Source organism: Anas platyrhynchos, chromosome 11, assembly GCF_047663525.1.
Source record: "Anas platyrhynchos isolate ZD024472 breed Pekin duck chromosome 11, IASCAAS_PekinDuck_T2T, whole genome shotgun sequence".
Classification (NCBI taxonomy): domain Eukaryota; kingdom Metazoa; phylum Chordata; class Aves; order Anseriformes; family Anatidae; genus Anas; species Anas platyrhynchos.
The window spans coordinates 5,361,581-5,386,000 of record NC_092597.1 but is presented as its reverse complement, the minus strand read 5'-3'; the positions used below and the strand labels follow the sequence as shown (position 1 = coordinate 5,386,000).

General features: G+C 42.5%; 1 protein-coding gene and 1 long non-coding RNA gene across 2 annotated transcripts; one reads left to right on the top strand and one right to left on the bottom strand.

The window, feature by feature from the left end:
* Window positions 1-13,562: 13,562 nt before the first annotated feature.
* Window positions 13,563-14,714, bottom strand: LOC106017100 (uncharacterized). Its single transcript, XR_001190319.4, has 2 exons — window positions 14,086-14,714; window positions 13,563-13,838 (listed from the first exon to the last, which is right to left on the bottom strand). It is a non-coding gene; the product is annotated as an uncharacterized lncRNA (long non-coding RNA).
* Window positions 14,715-14,849: 135 nt separating this feature from the next.
* Window positions 14,850-24,210, top strand: LYSMD2 (LysM domain containing 2). The gene is made up of 3 exons (XM_027467223.3): window positions 14,850-15,201; window positions 18,455-18,792; window positions 23,429-24,210. Exons 1-3 carry the CDS (start codon window positions 15,004-15,006, stop codon window positions 23,478-23,480), a joined length of 588 nt encoding a protein of 195 aa, XP_027323024.1. The 5' UTR covers window positions 14,850-15,003; the 3' UTR covers window positions 23,481-24,210.
* Window positions 24,211-24,420: the final 210 nt, after the last annotated feature.

Below are 24,420 nucleotides of genomic sequence, written 5' to 3'. Positions count from 1 at the left end.
TACCCCTCTGCTCAGGTGCAGTGTACTCTGCCTCCCAGAAGATGCTCTGCCAAGGCTGAGCTCCTGCTGAACTTGCTCCTGTCGATCACTGCGGGCAGTGGGTGCCCGGCCCAGCGGGAAGCCCAGAGGGCAGATTGCAGAGCTGAGGAGTGACTTGGGCTCAGGGAGGAGCAAGGACACATTCTTTCTTACCGCAGAAGATCACCTTCTCCTGAATGCCAGTTTGAGGAAAACCAGTCTAGGTACAGATGAAAAACGTGACTAACATGAAGCGTTCTCTCCAATGAGATGTGTCCTTCCCTTCGGACCTGAGACGCTGTGGGGTTTGATGTTAGCAAGGTCCAAGTAACCTATTCACAGGTATTGTTGCCAGGATGACGCTGACAAGATGTTTATTTTTCAGAATGACCAGTCCAGTTGTAATAAAGAACAGGCTTTGTTGTCTTGATCTCATCCATTTACATATGTGAACTGGGGAACTTCACACCCCAGACTAATAAGAGTTCATGGTTTTATTAGGAGACAAGGTACAGTAACAGGTAGGAAACACTGGCACAGTTTGTGGTGACAGACCAGCATTAAGTCTCCTGAAATTCAGTGTCAACAGCAGCTGCCATCCAGCTGCAAGGTGCTGTTACGCTGCTGGATGTAATAGCCCAGCCAAAACACTAGCTGCATCACCCCCAAACCAGGTGCAGCCACCCAGAACAAAGCCACAAACAGGGAAGATGGAGGGAGACAGAGGTCACTCTAAGGAAATCCTGCTACTCTAGAAGATCTGAGCTTTTAAGCGGGACCAGAGAGCCTGACTGAGCACAGACAAGGCCAGCATGGATATGGTAAAGGTAACAGCTGATACCTTAAAATGAAGCTTCATGGACTGTCAGTGAAACTAAAAGTTGATTTTGTATATGTTGACAACATACGACGAGCAGAAATCCTTGCAAACAAGCATTTGTTAGGAGAACTGCTGATCAGTCAGAAGTGACCAACTTACCCATATGGCATGGCACCACCCGCTGCAAGCAAGTTTTAGTGCAATCACTTCTGGAAAAATAAATTCAATGGGTATCCTACTCTGATCCACATAGGCTCCACCTTTGAAACATGAGCTCTGAATGCACATTCTACTGATTTCTTTGTGGGACAGATTTACCATGCAGCACCAGAAGCCTCCCTGTTCACAGAGCTAGGTAAGGACCGGTGATGAAGGAACAGAGCTACACAACATTACACAGCGGACCGAAGGTTATAGTCCAAGTGAGGATGAGTAATGGTACCTACCTCAGAGGTGCGTCAAAACCAACCATTGTCGTTACAAGGTTTGGACTGTTAATCTTAAGATTTGCAGTGCTGTTAGATTCTAAATTATTCAAGGACACAGAGTTATGATTCATAAAGAAGCTTTTAAGATGATGAGTCTAAGCCCTGTGCTGGAACAGCTCAGGTAGAGCTCTCACTGTAGACAGATAATCACTTTGGTCAATTAAAAGCTACAAAACTAGCTCTAAAGCTTGCATGTGCATTTGTGACAGCTATTTATGTTTTATAGAGCTTAGCAGCCTCAGTTGAACAGGAGGCCCCTGTGTGCCATACAGAGCACAAATGCAGAGCAAACATGTGACTACCATTGCCAAGAGATTCACAATAAAATGGCAGTTCTATTATTTCTATTTGCACAGACCCCTTTCTTTGTTGGCAGGTGCTTTCCCCACTGAAATGGGGACCAACACCATCACAGCCAACTCAACTACAACTCCGATCTGCTGCGGAGAAAGATCTGTCTGAAAGAACCTGGGATTCATTTACAGTTTCAGATTTAATGTAAATACCAAACCAAAACATCCACTCCTCTTAATCAAGAAAAAAAGGAAAAGCATTTCACAAGTTTATCAAGAAAAAGCTGAAAGCTGATGTTTCAGAGCACTTACTGAAACACTACAGGACATCCTCTGTATTCACAGCGTGCATTATATGAAGAATCCAAAAACCAGTAAGAGAAAACAGCATTTTCCTTAAATTGACTAACTTCTGCACAGAAGCATTTAATTCAGTACTGCACATATTTCTGAGTCCACTACTGAAAGGGCTTTCCAACCAATACCTTCCAATAGCTGCAAACTCCATGGATATAAAAGGTCACTGCACAACCCAGCATCAGTGATTGCCATTATTTTTCTTTGAAGCTATGACTACATTAGCAGTGATCCCAGTTCACAGGACAATTAAACATTTGTATTTGTATTACTTCAGTAAACCAGTACGGGCTGAGGAATCTTAGTATAACTGAGCTAGCTGAAATTCATAACACCTTTTCTAGCAAGTAGGAATTATTTGCCGAACTCAAGCAGTTATTTTGCCAGTTTAAAATAGTTCTTTAAATCCATCTTTTTGCTATTCAGAGCTGTGAAGTAAGATTCCAATTTTAGTATCTAATTCAGAGACAGAATCTCAGAGCTACTGCTGAACATTATCCTTCTGCTACTAATTTTAAGGCACTCGTTCTTGCCCTAGGAGGCATATAATTGTTTACTATAGGAGTTCTCATAATGTTTGAGCCATTTGTACAAATACTCACGGAGATGACTAAGTGCACTTGATACATGAAAAACCCTGCAGCTTCACAGAAACTATATCCTCAGAACCACTTGATGTCTACTCATATCTTTTGGTGAGAATCACAATTTTAGTACATATTTCCTATTTTTTTTCTTGGACTTAATCTATTTTCCCCCAAGCGCTACCTTGGATTGATTACATTAACAGACATCTCCCTCAACATGAAAAACAGTATGTGATACCCTACTTAGTTTTTTCTTGCATATTCTGTACTCAAGTTAAATTTCATACTAATCAGTCACGAGTAAGTAGAAATAGTGATTGAAAAAAATCCTACTTTTAATGAAAGAAAGTTAACCTCCTTCATGTGAAAGACGATTAAAATGGTAATTAATGAAAGTAGATAGCAACTAGGTCACTTATAACACTGAAGAAATTAATATATTCAGTACATCTTGTTTCTGAATTCATGCATTAAATACTGGCAGTCAGCTTACTGAGTTTAATCATTATGACTAATACCGAGAAGAAAAAAAATCTAGTGGGATCTTGTTGCAGAGATCACCTTGTATTCTACTGCAGAAGAGGACTGAGGCAACAAGGTTCTAACATCTGTCCCACAATACCTTCCTAACTCCTCAGGATCCAGACAAACTTGGCACCATATCGTGACAATAACTATTTTTTTTCTTACACAAAACCAGAGTGGCAGAGACATGGCTTTACAAAGCATCCATCTTCAGAAGGCTACGCCAATCCCAGTCCTAACACATGCCCAAAGTCTCTGAGCTTTTGTTTTCAGCTCTGGAACTGAGGTGAGTTCTGCATTTTGTGCTTGTAGGGTACAGACAACTCATCACTTTGCTCTGCAGACAGACTCCTTTGGCTCCTGCTCCCTCTCCTTTGCCTTTTTTAGGAGACATGTTCTTCTACAAGCAAGAAACTGAGCGATACTGCAACATGTATAATAAACAAAGGCATCTCTTCACAGCACCACATTAGTGGTTGAGCTGCATTTTTGATGTAGAAAAGCACCCCAGCAACTCTAGTAAGCTTAACTAACAGGTAGACCTCAATGTGTTTGTATAATTTTACAAGGAAAGTCAACCTTAATGCTAAGTGCTAATGAGTTCCATGAAACAAACCTACCAGGGATGCTCATCAGGAAGCAGATGATGGCCCTGAGAACCTGAAGATACCTTTCCAGGCTCACTCACCTATTCAGATGACATGGAGTTTGGGAATTGGTTCAGAGCATCTTGAAAGAATTGTTTAGCAGGAAGGATAATGTGAGGCAAGTTTCAGCAAATTTGTACGACTGAGAACAGCACAGGTGCTTGCAAAGTGTGTTTGGGCTCTCACTTAATTCCTCCTATTGGCTCAGTCACTGTTTTGTAAATGTTTATTCAGCTGCTGAGGATGAAGAACACGCACAGGATGAGGTAGGTCTTGCAGCTCTGCTCAGGTGAATTAGCTGATTGCCGCAGTTTGTTCTGCAGTTCTTCCACACCATCAGGTTCATGGCCAGGAGCAGAGTTCATCTCAGGAAAACAAAAATCCCTGGTGCCAAAGAATAAAGTGACAGATTGGAACAGTCTATTTTAGAAAAGAGCTGCCATGTCTAGTTAGTATCATACACAGTTTCAGTGCACAGTAACAAATGGATTCTGGGCTGAGCTTGGAATCTAAAGCCAAAAGTAATTGAGTGTTTCAGCCAGGAAAGGGAACAAAAAAGTCACAAGCTTTTCTGCATTGGATTGTGAGGAGTGAGCATGTGTGTTTTGCTAATATTCTCCAATTTCCTTTGTTTCCTTTCAAAGGAACGTTTAAAGACAAAACACCAGCGTAGATGCTTTATATCACCAAATTTGAAATTTAAGGGAAGCAACAATTGTTTGATGTAAGCAAAGAAATCAGCGGGTCTCTATTGCAATTCAGGTTTCACTATCTCACATCTTCTGCCACCACACTGCATCTAAACTCTATAGAAAACACTACGAAAAGCTTTCACAGAAATCCTCAATTTATCCCACCCACCAAGCAAAACGTTTCCTTTAATATCATTCCTATTTCACAAGAAGGATGCAATTCAAATATGAATCCTAACAATGGAACTGCTTGTCTGTTCCTTTCCAAGTGAGCATATTAACCTATTTTTCTATTTATTACTCTTTGCCACTGTATAGTTACTGCTTATGCTTGTCCATTATTTCAGCGTAAAAATCTACTCAATATACTCATGGGTGTTTGTGCCTATGTCCAACATTGCTATACTGTAATGTTATCATGGCCTTATTTAGATGACCTGCCCACCAAAAATCCATTTGTGAGTAGATAAAACTGGAATGGATAGCTCAGTATTTCTGGTTGCAAATCCAGTAAAAATAAACTGCTTCCAGGAACTACCATCACCCAAACTTCCATATATATGCAGCCTAATCACTGACATTCAACATCTGACCTATCGCAGTTTTAATGTCTCAGCTAACCACTGCTTCAAACACCAACTTACTACATTCCACTCTAGAATTAGATGTTCATAATATCTGCTTGCAACTTTGACACTCATGTTTATGAATTCAGAGCATAAGCCAGTATTGGACATGCTACCGTAATATTCAGGGTGTTTCCTTCCTGCATTCTTGCATGTGGTGTAAATGCCCCAGACAGTATTCCCATGCTCTACTCTGGCTTAATGAGACTTCAGAGAGTGCTGGGTAAAAGCACATGAAGTGCTATTATGATCATCTGGAAAATAATCACATTTTATGGCCAGTACCAGAGTTTTAATTAAGGAGCTCTCAGCAACTGGAAATAGAGATGTAAATCATTGAGAGATCTTCTCAGTACAGGCAGTCTTCAGATGGGCGAAGTCATCAAAAAGATTATTTTCCTGGCAATATCTGACAGACATTTCACAGACAGAGACCTTCACACACTCTGATATGCTGTATTTCATATACACAGACACAACAATTACAAAGACTAATCACTCAAAGGGTGGTGAGCAAGAATTAGCTGCTCATTGCAGCAAGTACTTTACAGGATGAGGGCTGGGCAATGAGTGGGAAAAAAGCAGCTGAAAAAAGTCAGCCTGGCACTTAAAGAGACCTAGATGGAAAGTGAGGTAGGGAAGACACAGGCACTGAAATAATCAGTCCTGGAGGACTCCCTAGACGGGATTCTGCAGTTGAAACTCTTAGAGGAGGAAGAAACTAATTGAGATCTTTACTCATTTATTTATATCTGACTTCACAAACCATACCAATGCTTGAACAAACAAGTCTATCATTAATTAGATGTGCCAATGCAGAAAGAAAGTCAGCTATTTGCACAGAGTGCTTTTCTGATGTACTGTTAAATGCTACCATCCTGTTGCACAATCTGTTGTCCTTTGGAAAACATAAGGACTTGAGAATGTTCTCATTAGGAGGTAAGCTCCTCTGGTAAGGTCAGTGATAACATACAATGATATGTACAATCCCTTTGGACAATTGGTCTATGATGAAGTGTGGAAACATAGAATATTCTTCAAATATACCAGGAATGTCAGAACAAATTACTCCCGAAAAGACACAACTCCCTTCACTTAAACTCTTCCTCATTTCCTATTTTTGATTTGTAATTTACAGACAAAACAGGTCACACCCTGACACACCTTCTAGTGGCCCAGAAAAACAAGCATCTGGAGCACTAAGCTATGACTTACTGATGGAGGAGCCAGTGTCCTTTTGCTTCCAGCAACACTGCTGTACAGACGGTAACCTCCGTCAGAGGCGCATGGTATGGAACCGCAGCAATGCCTCAAGTTGCTTTCCTGCAAGCCACCATTATCCCTTTAACTCTTCATCTTTTGTTCCGACCAACTCAGATCTCTGGAGCTGTTCAGTGGCTACCTTCACACAGGAACGTGGCTATGTGACATTCCCTCGGCAGCTGTCATTGTAAGGGGCTTCTGACTTGAGCCTGCTCAGAGTTTAACAGAGAAGAAGAAAGAAGAAAATGCTGTGGGAAGACACAGAGCACAACTAAGTATTGCTTGGAGAGGCATAGAGGTCTTTACCCTGTCATAGCAAATACTCTTCTACAAAGTTGCAGTGTATGTTAAAGGCAGGAATGAGTCCAGACAAAGCAGCATGCGTTACTGCTGGGAGCATTCATACCAATTACATTTAGAGTGCTTGTGGCCACAGCAGCGTCCTGAATCCTCCAGTTTCCTTGAGGACTCCATCTCCTCCCCAGGGCAGCGTGTCCAGCTGGGAGTTGACTGCAAAGGCAACAAGCTAGCTTTCACTCAGATCTGCCAGCTACCCCCTCTACCACATCTCAGAGGACTGCTGTTATAATTATTGCCTTAAAAGTTAAGGAGAAGCACCCAGAAACTGTCAGCATGTGAAACGAGGATCCACTTCGCCCGCCACCACACCTCACTTCCCACAACGCCATCACAGTATTTTTAGGAGTGACTCCTCACTGCCCCGGATGAGAAGCCTGTTACAAGAAGTATGAACGCTGCTAGTTTAGTGCCCTATTTACACCAGCTAAAAATAGCCACACACCAAAAACACACTCCTGTTTTGGGCACCGAGTGATAACATGCGCCACAAGGCTGATTAGGCCCAATTAATGCATTCCCACAGGAAGAAAACATGCAGTAGTAAACAACTCAGAGGGCAAAAAGCTCTTGGAATAGAAACTTGCTGCCCAGCTTCAAATGCACCCTCATCACTGCTTCTGTTGTCTTCTTCCTCCCTTTGCAGCAGGGCAGGCTGCCCCGGAGGAGCAGCCACAAGGGACATCCATTTGGCCTGGGAGCTGTAGTCTGGGGCCTTGTCTGCGGTCAGTGAAGGCTGGTAATTTTGGAAGAGACTCAGCAAAAACTTAACGAGAGTTGTTCTTTCCAAGGCAATTGCTAAGCTTTGCAAATAGGAAAAGCAAACAAAAATCCCTCTTATTTTCAGCTGCTGTTCTTTATAAGCACTTCCCACCCCAAAGCCAGACACATATATCCTGCAAGCACACTGCAAGGGCAGACATCTGTATGCTTTCCCCAGATCTTCTTTCATTTTGGCAGGGCATTGGTGGGATTTCTGCAGGCTTAAGAGGCAGTGGGTACCTGGGAGAGGCTGAAAACATTCAGCTTAAGTTTCAGAAGAGTTGCACTCTTTGTCACTTAAGTCACCAAATCCTGTTTGTCTAAGGAACCAAGCCTACTGGTAGTTCAGCTTCTGCCTCACACTAAGTTTAGTCCAGAGCTGAAGCCAGATCCTCTTTGAAGACAATGACAGAGCAAAAAAAATGATCGAAGAGTAAGATGAGGATGGACATTTGAGAGAAATAGGGTCAGTAAGGAGGCGTAAGGCAGAGCAGGCATAGTTCAATAGGCAGCATATGGGGATGGAAAGCTTGATATGCTGGCCTGGATTTCTGGGTATCTGCTAACTTCATTCATGTTCTTAGGGAATTTCTGGACAACTTATTTGGATCCCTGACTATCAGTTTCAGATACACTTCTGTAGAAGACAGTCCTTACAAAACCCTCTGACTGAGGGAAGGCTTTTTGGTTTTAAGTCTTTCTGAACTAGAGCAAGGTTAAGCAAAGTTAAAAGCCTATATAAAATTAACAAGTTATTCTTGACCTGTTGAAACAGGTTATACAAATCTGTTTGTAAAAAAAAATAAGCCTAAAACTAGTTGCAATATATAATAAGCAAGTCTTCTCCTCTGCATTTCTTCCTTTAATTAAGAAAGCTCCCTTTGGCTCAGCTGTGACTGAAGCTACCTCAGCAAGTGAGGTACAGAATGACACTAAAAAACACCTACTCTGGCAAATGAATATTAAGAAGTTGTTTTTGTCTAAATAAAACATTTGTTGTGGTGAGGCATCTGTTTACAGATTTTCCAATAAAACATTCTCCAAAGATGTTCAGATTGAAAAAGCCACTCAGAGAGAAGCAATGGGGCAAGGAAAGACTCCCTTATTACCAGCCCTCCGGCCGTTCTGCACAGCTTTCCCTCACCACGGAGCTGCCTTCCTTACTTTTATTGCTGATTTACACACCAGTGGAGGTGCCACTATCATGTGACTGTCAGATCTATCGTATTAATTGCTTTTTTAGTTAAGATGCTAAAGCAACTAATTGTACCGAATTTGAATTCAGTGAGGGAAGGAAAATGTTAAGTCAGCACACAAATAACCAAGAGACTCATCAGTGTGGGCTGACGGTGAGGATGCTGCATACAAGGCTTGGTTGGGTGCAGGTGCACGTGAACAGAGGAAGCACCTGGGAAGAAGCAGTTAGCACAGAAAAGCAAAGCAGCATGAATAGAAACATATGGAAGCCAAGTTAAACACTGAAGTACTCTGCAATGACTAACTTTCTAATGCTATATGCAAGAATAATTTTGACATTAGTTTCACTCTGGGAATTGAAGTCAAAAAATGGTGTCACGGGGTCCAGTGATAAACAGACAGCTACCCAGGAATTGCTCAAAAAGTTGTCCTCACACAGCTCTACCTCCGTGTTTTCAATGACAACTTCATGCAGATAAGCAGCACAAGGCATTGCTACCTGTGAATCTATGAGCCACCTTGGGAGGCAAAAGGTATGCTGCTAGTATCTCCCGTCACTGATAGCCTGACTAAATGTGTGTCCTGGGTCTGGCTGGGATGTTAATTTTCCCTGCAGCAGCCCATACAGTGCTGTGCTCTGCACTTGTAGCTAGAACAGCAGTGGGATCCCACCAGGGTTGTGTATGCTGCTGAGCAGTGCTGGCACAGCATCAGGACTCTCTCTAACCCTCCTAGGGGGTGGGCAAAAATGTGAGAAAGGAACATCACCAGGGCAGCTGACCTAAACCAACCAAAGGGATATTCCATATCATGTGGTGTCACACTCAGCAATAAAGGGTGGAAACAGGAACAAGAGAGGAGGGGTGGGTTCTCGTTGCGAAAATGTCTGTCCTCCCGAAAATTGGCTACGTGAGTTGAGGTCCTGCTTCAAGGATGTGGTCAAGCATTGCTCGTTTGTGGGAAGTAGAGAGTAATTTTTTTTCCCTCTGCACTTCTACATAGCCTTTATTTTTTTCCCTTTCCCCCTCCCTTTTCCTTTTTTCCCCCTTTAGTTAAATTGTTTCATTAATAATAATCTTTCCTTAATAATTATTTTTTTCCCTTTAATTAAATTATCTCAACCCATGAGTTGTTCTTTCCTTTACTTTTTCCCCTCTTCTTCTAAGGAAGGGGAGTGAGAGAGTGGTTGTGGTGTTCAGCTGCCTAGCATGGTAAAACCACCACGATGTGAAAGGGAGCTTTTATTGATGTACGGAGAGGTTAGTCAGTGTGTATCCATCTGTGTGTGCAGCAGCAAGTTATGTATAACAATCAGCAAGGCATGCGTTAAAGGTCATAGGCTGATGGTTTAGCTGCACACAGCACATTTAACTCAGACGTCATCAAGGGACAGCAGCTCGTGCCCCTGGGTGCCTCCCTAACAGTCACTGCAGTGGGGAACAGCACTTGTGATGCTAATGGACATATGCTGCTGCTCCAAATGTTTCCTCCTCCTGTGCTGTTGACTTTCCTGCCTGACGATTTATTAGCCAGGCAGCGCTATACACAGCTTGATTTCCAAGGACTTTATGACCTAAAGGAAGAGTTGACAAAGGCTAAAAAAGACCTGGACAGGAACACAGGTTTGGGGCCAGTGGCTCTCCCTCCAGGGTCATTGGATAGCCTGTCCCACACTCCTGAAATGTCAGCAGCAACCCCGTCTGCTAAGCCTGCAGTGCTCTGCTGGGTACTGGCTCCTGGCCCCATAACCCAAGGTCAAACACAGCCATGGACAGCCTCCTCACAGGTGTGCCAAACAGTGATTCCACCCTGCATGTTCACCCCACCTATTTTCAGTGCGAACAACTATGAATCACCCAAGGGCTGCCTGCCCTTTCAACATGCACAGGTCATAAACAAAAATCAGTCATAAGATGTAGTTAGGAAGAGGAAGCTGGCTGGTATCATTCTCCAGCAGCTGACACCAGAAGCCACATGCTTGGAGAAAATGGAACATGTCTGTAATAGCACAACCCAAACCATTCACATGCTTTCATGTGCAAGATTGCTCCCATCAGCATGGGACTTGCAGCATTCACATTCCTAAGTGGCAAGTGATGTACAAGAAAAACTAGAGGCAATGAAGAAGTGCAAGGTCCTTCCACAGGTAATCACGCACCAAACATGCAGCTGGGAAGGGTATTCAGCTGCTGCAAATGGTAGGGAAAGGGAACAAACAAGATTTCACTGGCACTTTACACAACAAGGCAAAAAAGCTCTGAGAATGTAAACTCACAGCACATATAAACTTACACAGCACATATTGCAACACTCTTATAGCCCTAATATAGAAACCCATAGTAACCCCTGCTAAGGGTGTTAAATATTAATAATGGCTCGCAGCTGCTACTGCAACATAATGGGTTTATTTTGATGAGGAATATGTGAACAGTTTAAGTAATGTGCATCAGTTCAGGCAAACTTACTTTCCCTTTGAAATTCAAACAGGACCTTTTCTCTGTGTTGCAATTAATTGCAGAACCCAGGGCTATTATTTTTAAAGGCAGAATCTGTCTCTGATCTTTGTCCTACACTGCACAATTTTTTTTGTCAGAGGTTGCAACATGAGCAGAGGTGGGCAGCACAGCTTGATACATGGCCCATTGCCAAGGGCAGCCTTATTTTCATTTGTTCTGTCCTAGTTACTGTGATCCTGCCCACATATTTGACCCATGAAGACGACTGTATAATGTTCCTGAAGTTAAAACAACCCTGTCCCCCTTCAGTACAAATCCTGTAAGTTGTAACGTCTGAGCTTGCTTCATAAATGAAGTTAGATGATGCTCTATTTCATTTAAATTGCAATGTAGATTTGGCCCAAGGCTTCTTTACTGACAAAGCAGCTGATGAATACCTGATCATTAACAGAATGGTTACCTAACTAAAAAACATTGTCTTCTCTACTTGGCCATTAAGTTGTATAGGCTGCCCCAGGTAGACTCAGTTGATACTGATCTCTATTTTAGAACATTCCCGGCTTTAACCATTATATAGGTCAACAAACTGAAGTAAATAAATCAAAACCACTGTGCATTTACCGACCTAGATATGGATGATTCTCAAAGATAAAATGGCAGCTACATACCCAATGCTAACTGACAGTTAATGGACTGCATACACTTAAATACTGTTGGTTACTTAAAGTTTCATCATGAAGCTCTACTGAAAATTCATCCTCAGAGCTAATTTAGATTGACAAGATGAGACAGAAGTCCCTAACTGAATGCATTACTCATTACCAGAGTTACCTTTGAGCTAATGATACAATATTTATAAAGCAGTAGTTAAACATAGTTTGTCCATAGGCAATTCCTGTACAATGATTTTATACAAGTATGCAGGGCCCATTATCTAGGTCTGAATATGTCCCCAGGGAAAAAGCAAAAAGAGGTTTCCACTTCTCCACAGATTTAACTCTAAGAAACTCTTATGTCAGGCAGACGCTCCACTGTACTTAGTTGAGGTGTCCAAAGTGAAAGCTTTCATTTAAAAAACTATGTTTCCAGCTGCTATAGCTGCAGCAATAACCTCCCAAACATGAAGTGAGTAATAGAGGCAATGATGTCTGCAGACAAGCTCAGAATGACTCAGGAGTGAACTCCTCCATCCCATATAAACTTGATTAGAGCAGCAAGTCCAACCCCCCAGTTATGTGACTTTAGTGTAAGCATTACCTAAAGAATTACTGATTAGTGCAAGAAACAGGTTTGGTCAAGTACAGCTCCTTCAGACTAGAAGCTCAGGTGGCAGAGGCTGCAACACAGAAACAGGAAGGGCAGAAGAGAACAGGGAGGAAAGAAGCAGACAGTACTGCCAAGAAACTCCCTTGCTGAACTGAGGTCATGACCAGGCACTAAACCCTGCAATTAAAGCTCTAATTGTCTCATAGCCCCATCCATCAGGAAATACCCGGATATGTCTGTAAGCTGCTGATCTGGGGAGAACAATACTATGGGAAATGAGAATCCCAAAGCTACAGCAGGAGTTATTTCTAGTGTGTCGATTTTGGTAACCCGACATCAAACCTTTGGGGATGGGTAATCAATGAAGACCTGCAGGCTGCCAGAGGAGTTCGTTACCTTGTCTGGAATCAAACAGGGCAACCCAACAAACAGGCAGCACAGGCACAATGCAGAATTGTACTACAGCACTGACTCCAGGCCCAGCTGGCAGGACACTGGGAAGCTGGTGAGCTTCAGCCACAGTCAGGCAGGGCAGCTAACAACCCCAAACCAAAATACACTGGGAAAGCTGGCACTCCCCTCAGATTTCTCAAGGTCACAGACATGAAGACATCTCAGTAGAACGGACACCCTGTTCTCACTGCTAACATTTTCCTTCCTTAAAAAACAAAGTGTTGTCTGTAAGGCACTTCTAGTTTCTTCTGTAACTTGTTTTCAATGCATATAAGAAATGCTTGCAGGTAAAAATGGGCTTCCTAATTTAAGCTCTGGCTCAAATATTTAACTTTTGTTGTTGTTTCCAAGGGTGTTCACTTTATTTAGAGAAGAGGCAGACAGCTAGTCAAATCAAGCATCTCGGCATCATCTCGAATCCAAGTGTTCTCCCAGCCATACTGTGGATTTAAGGGGTAAGAAACAAACATCTCTATGAATTGCTGATGTAAAGAGCACAGTTTGGCAACTCCAGAAAAAAAAAAAATCACTCATACCCATCCTTCAAAAGGTTTATTACTACAATAAAGCTTTCAGCATTAAAATAACTATAGTATCTGTATATTAATGCAAGGGCTGCTGCTGCTCTCAGGTGTGACAATGATTTAAAGTGTATTGCACACACTGCACATAGAGTTTAAGATAACATTATAGCTAATATTACTACACCCATACAGTGTATTTTCAAACTGACATTACACATTCAACTCACTGTATCAGTAACACCGAATGGCATTTTCATTTTATTGAATTTCAGCTCCCCTGTGCTAAAAGCTGCTTAGCTGAAGTAACTGGTCAGGGTAATTCCATCTCCGGGCAGGCACCCAGATGTTCGTAGCTTCCGCTGATGGGCTGTCAGAGGCTGAGGCTGAGCCATGGCTGCACTGAGCAGTTTTTTAACAAGGCTGCCCTGCAGTTCTTCAGCTCTCCCGCTGGGTGGGCCGCAGCTGAAAGCTGATGCAGCTCAGCAGGCTGACGAGTTTCCGAAGGAACTGAAAGCACAGAGGTTACAATTAATCTGGTGCTCTTTACAGAGCCGGCATAGCCTCAACTGGATATCCCAAGGTAGCCTACAACTTCCCAAATATGCTTTATAGCTGCAGAAAAATTAAAGCTAGTCACTTTTGCAACCAATTTCTGTTCTATTCACATGCTGCATGCAGTTGTGTGTTTAGACACTGGGATTGTCACACCGGCTTCTCTCATGTGATGGTGAGGTGCTGCTGTGTCAGTTCTTACCTGTAACCAGTGCATCTCTCAGGGCTGCTTTGACACATGCATGGAAACTTGTGGCCAGATTAACAGCCTTTGTCAGATCGTTCATTTCTGTTCATTTCTGCATTTATTCCTTCAAGAGACTATGATACAGTCAGTGAACACAACCCAATTAAAAGCCACGGCTAGATATTGTCAGCTGACATAAACGTCCATAATTACGTGGATACACACTGCACCAAGGAGTGCTGATGTTAGCACATAAACCAATTAAGCTCTTTCATATCTTTTGTTTGGCCAGGTCTGCCTTTCTAGGAGCTTCCAGAAGAGGAACGCACCATGGCATTTGTTACCCACCGCTTCCCAGTATCACGGTGGCTTGAGACCTGGCGGGCAGCCGGCCCAGAAGCGCTGCTCTCATCCAGCTACCCTGAGAGGGCTGCACAGGGCATGCCCTGTATTTGGGTACCCTGCCTATGTGTGTGTGTGGCCCTGGCATTTGGGTACGCTGCGTATCTGTATGGCCCTGGTATTTGGGTACTGTGCGTGCGCGCACACGGGCACCACATACACAGCCCACACGCTTTGTTGTGAAGCTCATCACTTCCCGAGGGCCCAGCCGCCGCAGAACCTCTGTGGTTTCTAAGCAACGAGCGCTGCCAGCAAACCCGGGCACCGCCCCCGTGTCAGCCCCCCCGGCCCCCCGCCGCCCTCCCGCCTCCCCTCAGGCTCCCCGCTCCCCTCAGGCTCCCGCCCCGCCTCAGCCGCCCCCGCGCAGGCGCCGTGCGGCTCGCGGCGGAGCTGAGGGCGGGCCGGGCCCAGCCCGCCCCGTGCCGCTGCCGCCGTTACCGGGCGGGCGGCGGCCGAAGGGGGGGGGCGCGCGGGCCCCGCGCCATGGGCGGCGGGCGGCGGGGCGCGGGGCGCTGAGGGGGCGGCGGGAGCATGGCCGAGGCGCTGCGGGAGGAGCCGCCGGGCGGGCCGGAGTCGGAGGCCGAGCTGTCGCAGCGGCTGGCCCGCACCAAGGCCCGCTCGTACGGCAGCACGGCGAGCGTGGCGGCGCCGCTGGCCGAGCGCTACGTGGAGCACCGCCTGAGCGCCGGGGACACGCTGCAGGGCATCGCCCTCAAGTACGGCGTCACGGTAAGGCCGCGGCGGGGCGGGGCGGGGGCCGGGCCCCGGCCCCGGGGCCGCTCGCTCCTGAAGGCGCCGGGAGGCCCCGGCCGTGCGCCCTGCGGGGAGCGCCCTGCGGGGAGCGCCGCCCGGCTGGGCCCGTGCCCGAGGAGGATCCAGCGCGGTGCGGAGCGAGAGGCGCTGCCCGGGGCGGGGTTCGGGGCCTCCTCGGGCTCTGGGAGATCTGCGCGGCCCTTCCCGGTTCAGCAGCCTCCGGCAGCATTCAGCCTTCGTGGCGCAAGGAATGTTTAAGGGAAGAAATAGAAAGTAGCTTAACCAAATGCTGTAGGCAGAGTCAGTGGCGTTTTGAATTTACCAGTGGTCTACATTAAAATAAAGGTTTTCTTAGTACCGGGGCGGAGCAAAGTGACCCTTGCTGCTTTTTTTTTTTTTATTACTACTTTTTGGGAACACTTTCCATGATGGATAGTCTCTGGCCGAAATATTGACACTTCTGAAAGAAGAACAAAACACAAGTATTTGCACTGTGCAGCAAGTGAAAAATATATGCATGAATCACAAAATAGTTTCAAAAATGGCATTTCTAAACACTCTACAATTTCAGTTAAGACTGGTCATCTACAACTATAATTTAAGTGTTTAACTTACAAACCATAAACCCATCATGTGAGCAAAGTTAATAAACTTTTGCTGTGCTATTGATGCAATTAACATATGAATGCTGGCTTTGAAGATCTCATTTGTTGTTTGACTTTGTGTTGTCAGTATTCTGTGTAGGGAGCAGCATCACTGGACTGAAACTGAGAAAGGGAGATTCCATGGCAGCTTTACCTATGGGTACTGCCAAGTTGGTCAGTTGTTACTGCCTTGATGGTTTCAGTCCTGGGTATGAATGCACACAGACATGTTTGCATTAAACAAAATGAAGAATCTTACACATTTACGCAATGACAAGGACTGGCTTCCTCTAAGGAGCCATTACTCTTGCTTCCTATGTCCTGTATACTTACCTGAAAGTGAGAGTTGCTGGACTGTGGAACATCAGAGTTATCTTGGGCTGACATTACTTCCAGCATTGCTGGTTTTAGAAGCATCCCCATGTGCTTTTCCTCAGAGGGCATTACTGCGTAGCAAAAGACATCCTTGTCCAGTGCCTGAGTTGACATCAGTATAGGCAATGTAAGATGCATGAAAATATCGCGTTGGACAGAGGGAGGTCACTGTGCTTTGCTTGGCCTCAGCTTCTGCTGCCCTTCTCCCCCCAGATATCATTAATTTCGTGTGATGTTTATTTATTAGATCTTTGAACTCTTGGGTAAATTAACTCTGGAATTAATAGCTCACATGCTTAGTATCATACATGTATTTATGGTTCACTTAGAGTACTGTATCCATCATACAAAGGTATCCCTTCTAGTGGGGGAGAAGGATGAGGACTACTTGTTTCACTGTCAGTGGAAGTGGTTTGGGTGAATTCAGCACCAGTTTATGCATTAGTGCATTTTCAGTTACAGTATTAAGAGCAATATTTCTTATTATAGGTCTGCAGCTAACAAATCAGTTGAGTTTTCCTAGCGCTAGGTAAACTACCTGCTACTTCGGCAATGCACCTCTGAATGTATGAGTCAGAGTTGTAGAAAGAGTAGAACATAGTGCACACTATCAAGTAACATGTTCAGGATTGCAAAGGGCATTCTTTAGAGACATATTTCCTATTTCACTGTTACTTAGTGCAGAATGCCACCTGATAGTACTTAAAAGATATTCCAGGAAGAATGAACCAGAGGTAGAATTACAGTGCAGTAGGATAGAGAAGAGCAGTACAGTGCATTATTTATCAGCTTCTGAAGCATCAGCTTCCTAGTCCCATTGATAAGAGAACTGGAGTTGAAAATAGCTATTTTTAATCTTATAATGTATTTTTAATTGAGAAGAGCTCCAGCTGGCATTTTAAATTATTTTGATAACAATCAAGAAAGGCACTGACTTTAAGAAATTCTGAAAATAGGCATTTACACTTGCATCTGATGGCCACTATTGATTTTGTTCTTAAGTCACATAGCTTTCTTACTGGCCTTCAGATGGTATTCTGCTTGGGAGGAAACTTAAACAGGCTCTAAACTACGCAAGGTTCACCAAAAATAGTCTCCAGTCTTCAGGAGCTGGGACAGTAATGAGCTTTTCTTACTTGAAGAGTTTCTGACACTGGATGTTACTCAGCTATTAAATCCATGCCATTAACGTACTGACTTGGAGGAAAATTTGATGAGTAAGAACTTAATATTCTTAGTAGGGAAGCAGTATGAACTCCAGCTGGGGCTTTTTCTTTGTAGAACAACCTGAGATGCTATTAAAAATAGCATCAAGTATGGAACAATCAGGTCTTCATACATTAGTGCTGAGAGAGATGCATCTAATGAATTCTTGCTTCTGTCCTGAGGTAGCATTTGCTGATGAGTAGGCTTTGGAGCATTGTGGCTAAAAGTTGCCAAAGTAGTATTTAAGTTATGCAGCAGCTGTTAAGATGCATTATGACACACAAGAGCTTGTTAATCATGCTGTAGAATCAGCTTACTGGACACACGCAGCATGTAGTCTATGCAACTGTATCCAAAATTGTTTAGAATCTCCCATCCCTTTCACTGCCTGACTCCTCACAGAAAGTCAGGACTTCAGCTGAGTCTGAATGTATTATATCAGCTGTGGATACCGAGTAGTATGGATGAAGCGTATCCAGCTCTTCCAACATCTGTGGTACTCACTGTTAAAAACCAGCAAGTCCTAGGATGCTCAAGGTTACTATTCCCCCTTGTTTATCCATGCTTTTTGAAGTAGTTCAATTATAGCAGCTGCTAGCAGTGCTGAGCCTTACTCTAATGAAAACCAAACCAGCAGTGCTTTTGCCATATAATTGTGGTGTGTTTTTTTTTTTTGTTTTGTTTTGTTTTGGTAAGTTATTCACGTGAGCCTGTACAGAGATTGGAAGACTATTCCAGAAATGCATCTTCAGCTAGTACAGGACTTCTGGGAAGACCAATACAATGGAATCAAGTCTATATGCAAGGAAGAAACTAAAACGCTGAGTTAACAAGGCTAAGATTTACTATCCACTCTGAAGTCTCTGAATGCAAAAAAATCCTTTATTGAAGCCATTGCAAAAGTATAGTCTTATTCTAACTAAAGGTTACTGTAGTACTTCAGGAAGGTGGCATTTTATACTTTGCCAAAACCTAATAATTTACATTTTTCCTATCTTTTTCAGATGGAACAAATAAAGAGGGCAAATAAACTGTTCACTAATGACTGTATATTTCTGAGGAAAACCCTGAATATTCCTGTTATATCAGAGAAACCATTACTGTTCAATGGACTTAATTCACTGGAGTCTCCTGAGAATGAAACTGTTGACAGCTCCCCTTCTTGTGAAGAAGGCTCAGTGACGGTTCAGGAAGAAAGTAGTTCTTCTCCCAGTCCTCAAGAACCTGACAATCAGCCCACTGCACCAGAAGAACTGTCTGCCAAAGATTTTCTACAGAGATTGGACTTGCAGATTAAGTTATCCAAACAAGCAGCCAGAAAACTAAAAGATGACAGTGTCAGGTAAATGCCACTTTTAGTATTAAGCATCTTAATTTCATCCTGAAGGCTTTTTAGTCTAAGCTGGACCCTCTCTGTGGAGTATCTCAGGTAGCACTTGTAGTTTTGTCAAGAGCAAGTCTATGCAATCATCGTGCACAAGATCTAATTACAGTGCACCACTAGCAGATGCCTTGACATGGCAGTTAAAGGCTGCCTCCGTGTATGTTCATAGAATTGCAATAGCATCCTATGAAAGCTCGAAGGCCAATATTCTCCAAAGCGTCTCGCGATGTAAGTGAGCACTATTGAAGCACACCCAGTTTGGTGTGAGTGCAGGGACCTCGCACTTCTTTGCACGCGGAGAGCTGGAAAGAGGTTATGCTGGCAGATACATACTTCTCCTTCAGAAAGTTGTTTGATACAAAGCTTCTTCCATTACTCCAGTTCACTTCAAATACCGATATCTTTCAGGACCAAATCTGTTGAGTATAGCCCCTTTTTTTCCAAAAAGGTAAAGGGTCATTTCATCAACTTGAACTAAGTTCAACAGACAAAAACTTGAGGGGAAACAGTACATCAGATTTCGCAGTTAGATAAGCCTCATTTGGGAAAAATATCCTGTAAGACAACTGAAGAATGCAATTTGTTATCTACTGTACTCCATATACAGCTTCCCATCGAACAGCAGCAATTTAGAGCTGCTCTGTCAGGGAAGGCTGGACAGCTTTTAGTGTTACATTTTGCTAGCACACTTACTTTGTTTTGACTGGATCACATGAAAGAAAAATGCTGTTTTACCTCAAATCCCTCTTCCTTCAAACTCTTTCATTTACACTATTATGTTTGAAACCATGGAGAGCATTCCTATGAAAATATGCGCTGCTGCTGACTCTCAGATCATTAGATGTGTATCTAACATCCATTAGAGTAGGTGTTGACCCAGCAGTTAAGGTGAGTGAAATTGAACTGTGGTCCCTGTCAGAGGAAGGCAGTTGTTTTTAACATCCCTTCAACAAAGTTTGCAGAAGAAAATTCACTTTGGCTCTGCTCATGCTGTGGCAAAGTCTATATGGTGAAAATGACACTGCACAGGCAGCACACCACTACCAATATCCACTTCCTGTACTACTTAACTTATAGCTTAGGAAGCGAGGGTCCAGTACAAAGTTTCCTTCCCAGGAACAAGGAATGCAGGAGGACAAGTTACATTACCAAGAACATCTGCTTCTGCTTGCGGTTTTTTAAAATCAGCTCCAAAACTTGAAGTCATAACATCTCACCATACCGGTCAGCCTGATTTGACAGATGTTATGACATCTCACATGGCTCTTTAGTTTGGTCTGCCTTAAAGTCACCAAGAATGCAAGCACACACATGCACCAATTCTGATCACATTTACCTGGTATCTGTCTTGGGTACAGGTATCTATTTCAGCAACAGTCCAGTGCTACAAAGGTGGTGAGTTGTTCTTTAATTATAACCCTTGAAGTTACTTTTTTCAGTACTCTCAAAGGAACGTACTATATTAACTTCTGAAGTTAACTTCATCCCAACAAAAGCCTCTCACTGTTAGGTAAAAAGAATGAGGAGCACACAGGTGTAGATTTAGATAAGTTAAGCTTCAATAGCCATGCAAGCAGACAAGTGCTAGAGATCATAGAATGTGATCTACTCAGTTTGTGCTAACTGTGTTTTGCTCTTAGATAGCTTATGGAAAAATACATCTAGACCTACACGTACTACTACTTTTGCTGGAGTTTCACTGACCAAGAAGTCATTGTTTAATAAATCCCCGCAGCAAGCAGATTTATTCAAGATACAGCCCTAGGTGAGCAGCCTGAGACAGGAAGCCCTTTTTTTGTTTTGGACAGTATTTTTATAATAGACAAAAAAATGCACAAGCTGTTTGTAACATATTTAGAGAACTCTTCTATTTGCATATTATGGAAGATACTAGTTTTATTCCACACATGGCACACAAGTTAGTAGCTTGAGAAAATGCTAGTGCTTCGTTTTGCCCAAAATGCTATTGGATATGTTTCAGGATGCTGAAACTGAAATTGAGTTTAGTGATGCTTATTGTATCAGACAGAACACCAGAGATCTAATGCAAGCTCTTTGTAGGGTACTTAGGATTTCAGAGTGTGATAGGCTAGAACACGAAGGCCAAGTGTATGCCTCTGGGACAGGTTACACTTTTATGCAATTGCATTTTTCAGTGATTGATTTTGAAAACCGTGTAATTGAATAGAGCCTCTCTAATCATCAGTGCTTATATAAGGCAATATAATTAAATGGCATGCAGCACTGGAACAGAACCTCATGTTGTCACCAGCTTTGTTGTCTAGAATTGAGCCTAGAAAAGAATACGGTATTATAAGTTTTAAATGCTTCAACAAGTTCAGTTAATTTATCCAATAATTGTCCACCATCATTAGCCATCAGCTCACAAAAGAGATACCTCAATAAAGGACAGTACCTGTGGAGACTCACATTTCCAGAAGCTGAGCTCTTATTGCTGCCTTGTTTAAGTTTGGATGCTAGAAGCATCTAAGGATTGGATTTAAATTTCCTTGTTCAGTCACAAGCATGCTCAGTCTTATGGAAGTGGTGGTGAGCATTTGTTATTGTGGCCTGATACATAAAATAGCTTGCAGTAGGCATTTTTCTGTGCTTGCATCCTGCTGGGCCAAGTGGCAGCAGCATTCAGGAAGAGATAGAACTATAAAACATTGTAATTCTTTGCTGTTCCTTTCCCTCTGCCTCAAGGGGAATGTTACAGTGACTTACCACTTCACTATTTTAAGCATCTTAAAAGTAAAGGAATATTCAGTCATTAAACATATACACACACTGCTATTTTGCTGCTTGTGGACAATGGACCAAAGCTACTATGTAATCTTACTTCATATAAAGCTTGGCTTGGTTTTAGACTATTTGAAATAAGCTGTATTTGCTACGTACAACTCTGAAGATCTACAGTAGTCGTACTTCCTGACCATTACCATGGTTTGGAGTAACGTGTTGTCAACCTCTTTGCTTAGCAAAGCACTGCAGCCTGGGACAGAATGCTAGAAGCTGTCTTGCCAACTGCAGCATTCCTGAGCCCTGGTTAGAAGTTTATTCTGCACATTACAGCAAGTCACGACTTTGCTTATCTTCAAGCACAGTCACCCACTACATAATTCTTACATCCCACCACATACAGAAACCCCTCAAAGTTGGCTGTGACCCAAATGCTAGTCTTCTGCCCTGTATTGAAGACTGCCATGTGAGCCCATAGTTTAAGTACATATTTCACAGCAGCAGTAGGTATGAACAGCTTAGATTGTAGTTGTGCTGCTACTTTGATAGGCTAATTTTCTAGGAATGATGTCACACATATCCCTGCAATAACTGCAAGTTTAACTCAAAACCTTATTTTCTGGGAGGTTTAATGTTTTGACAAGTTGTTTCAATTCAAGAAATATCTTTGGATTAAGTTTTTTTGTTGTTGTTGTTTGTTTTTGTTTGTTTGTTTGTTTTCTGGACTACTCAGGAAAAGACGAAGATTGTGAAAATGAGAACAAGTTATTCAGCTGCTTGGTTACTCCATGCTTTATCCCATTTGTATTCTAGGGTAGTATACAAAATTTAAGCGGTAGTTAATGGTGTTTAGAAGTTAGCAGGAAAAAGCATGATGGCATTTGGAACGTGATTGAAGCGCATAGTGTACCCTGTACCATTATTAGGTTATTTGAGTAACAGTACCTTTGTCTGCAGGCATGTACATCATTAAGAATAATAAATCCTTTGAAGCTCACAGTACAACAACTGAAGTCTTTCAGTCCTCACCAACACGCTAGAATTGACAGCAGCTTCCAAATTATGTTACTGAACCTATCCTTAAAGATATACTACTAGAAAATGATGGTCTTTGTAGTACTTCACATGTTCATATTAGTACCAGTTGCTGCACTGCATTGTATATATGAACACTTTTTTAAAAGGGCGGTATTGTCAAGTAAACAGTAAGCAGACTGATGTTTCCTGAGGATTTTTAATAGCAATACTACTGTGGTTTATCCAGTCATCACACTAGAGCTTGTAGGCAACTATTTCCCACTAAGAAATTCCAAGTGATCAGTCTCAATATTGAGTGATGCACAGGGAGAATATATTAACAAATCCACTCAGGGAAAATCCTTGCAGCATTAAGACAGATACAGATACAACTGATGGATCACTCCCCTTATTGCCTAGTTTGCCCATCTGCATCCTCTGCCACTCAAAAGGCTTTAAGCAAATGTAGGATTGAAATGTTATTTTTGAAGAGAAATGGGAGAACAGAATAGATAGAAAAATAGAACTCCAGCATGCTCTCTACTTGCTTATCCTTTATAATAGTGCCAAATCGATAATACCACAAATAGTTAAGCTCTAAACATCCTAATGTTGTGGAACCTTTACAGCTTTACTTACTTTTAGCCTTCTGTTCTTGAAAGTAATGAGAATTCCAGGCATGTATAATGAACAGTAGTATACAAGTGTTCTTAGGAAATTACTCTTACCTATTTTGATCCGTTAGGAAAAGTAGTTGTTCACATTTTAATAAATTTGTATTGTTGAGGCATGATATCTGTCCCTGATCTGACGATTATGATCGTTTCCTTTCTAGAGAGGAGGAGAATGAGGAAGGTCCCTATGCAACTTCTTCATATCACCACTAGAAGACAGATGCGATGGCCTGAAAACTTTCCATGAAATCAGTTCTTACAGAACTAAATGGTCAATAATTCAAAAAAGTCTTTTGGACTCATCATCATGTTGTACTTTATACAAGTCATGAATGGGTAATTGCACTGAAATTATGACCTCTTCTGCCTTCCATAGGTTAATGTCCTTATGCTATGTGAACAAAGGGTTTAAGCCTTCCAAAACTAGCAATGGCCTTTATACCCCTTCTGTGCAAACTGTAGCATGGTAGCAACAATATATCCTTGAGGTCACCCTTTATGCAGGATGTTGATCTTTAGTAAAGATTTTGTAAATACTTGTTAAAGTGAAATTTGTTTTAAGTATTTAAGATGTTAAGTAAGTTTGCTTGTAAATGACAAAACCACAAATGGAAGTTTACTTATTCTGCAGACACAGGCAAGCTTGCTGTGGAAGTTGTGTCTACTGCAGGGCTGCAGAACTTGCCTCTGAACTGTACGTGTCTGGGTGGTTATAAGAACATCCTTTATTTCTAGGAAGGGGAGTCTGGCTTGTTTTCATTAGTTAAAGCCTTTACTACTAAAGAGCCGTCTACAAACATTGGCTAGTAAAAGGGAAGCGTTACAGCAAGAGATTTTTCTTTTGTAAGATAAAGCATTGAAATATCAGTTGTGTGTTCTTGTGTGCAGTTACATTGTGTGGTTTTAATTTAATAAATAAATTTCAATGTTTGTTCATTATGAAGTCAGCTTGGTTCTAGACTTTTTTTGTGAAGAATGATTTATCTAATTACATGAGCTATTAGATGTTAATTTTAGGGCAAATGTGCTCCTTTACTATATACAAAGTTCCACCCTTGCCTCTTCCCTTACACACATGAAGTCATTTCTTAACCCAAGAGTTTACTGTTACTTACTACTAATGAGACTCCTAAAAACTATTTGATCTACTTGT

Coding starts and splice junctions, on each gene's coding strand:
- LYSMD2 (XM_027467223.3), top strand. CDS start 15,004: ATGGCCGAGGCGCTGCGGGAGGAGCCGCCGGGCGGGCCGGAGTCGGAG. Junction 15,202..18,454: donor CCCTCAAGTACGGCGTCACG/GTAAGGCCGCGG, acceptor TATCTTTTTCAG/ATGGAACAAATAAAGAGGGC. Junction 18,793..23,428: donor CTAAAAGATGACAGTGTCAG/GTAAATGCCACT, acceptor TTTCCTTTCTAG/AGAGGAGGAGAATGAGGAAG.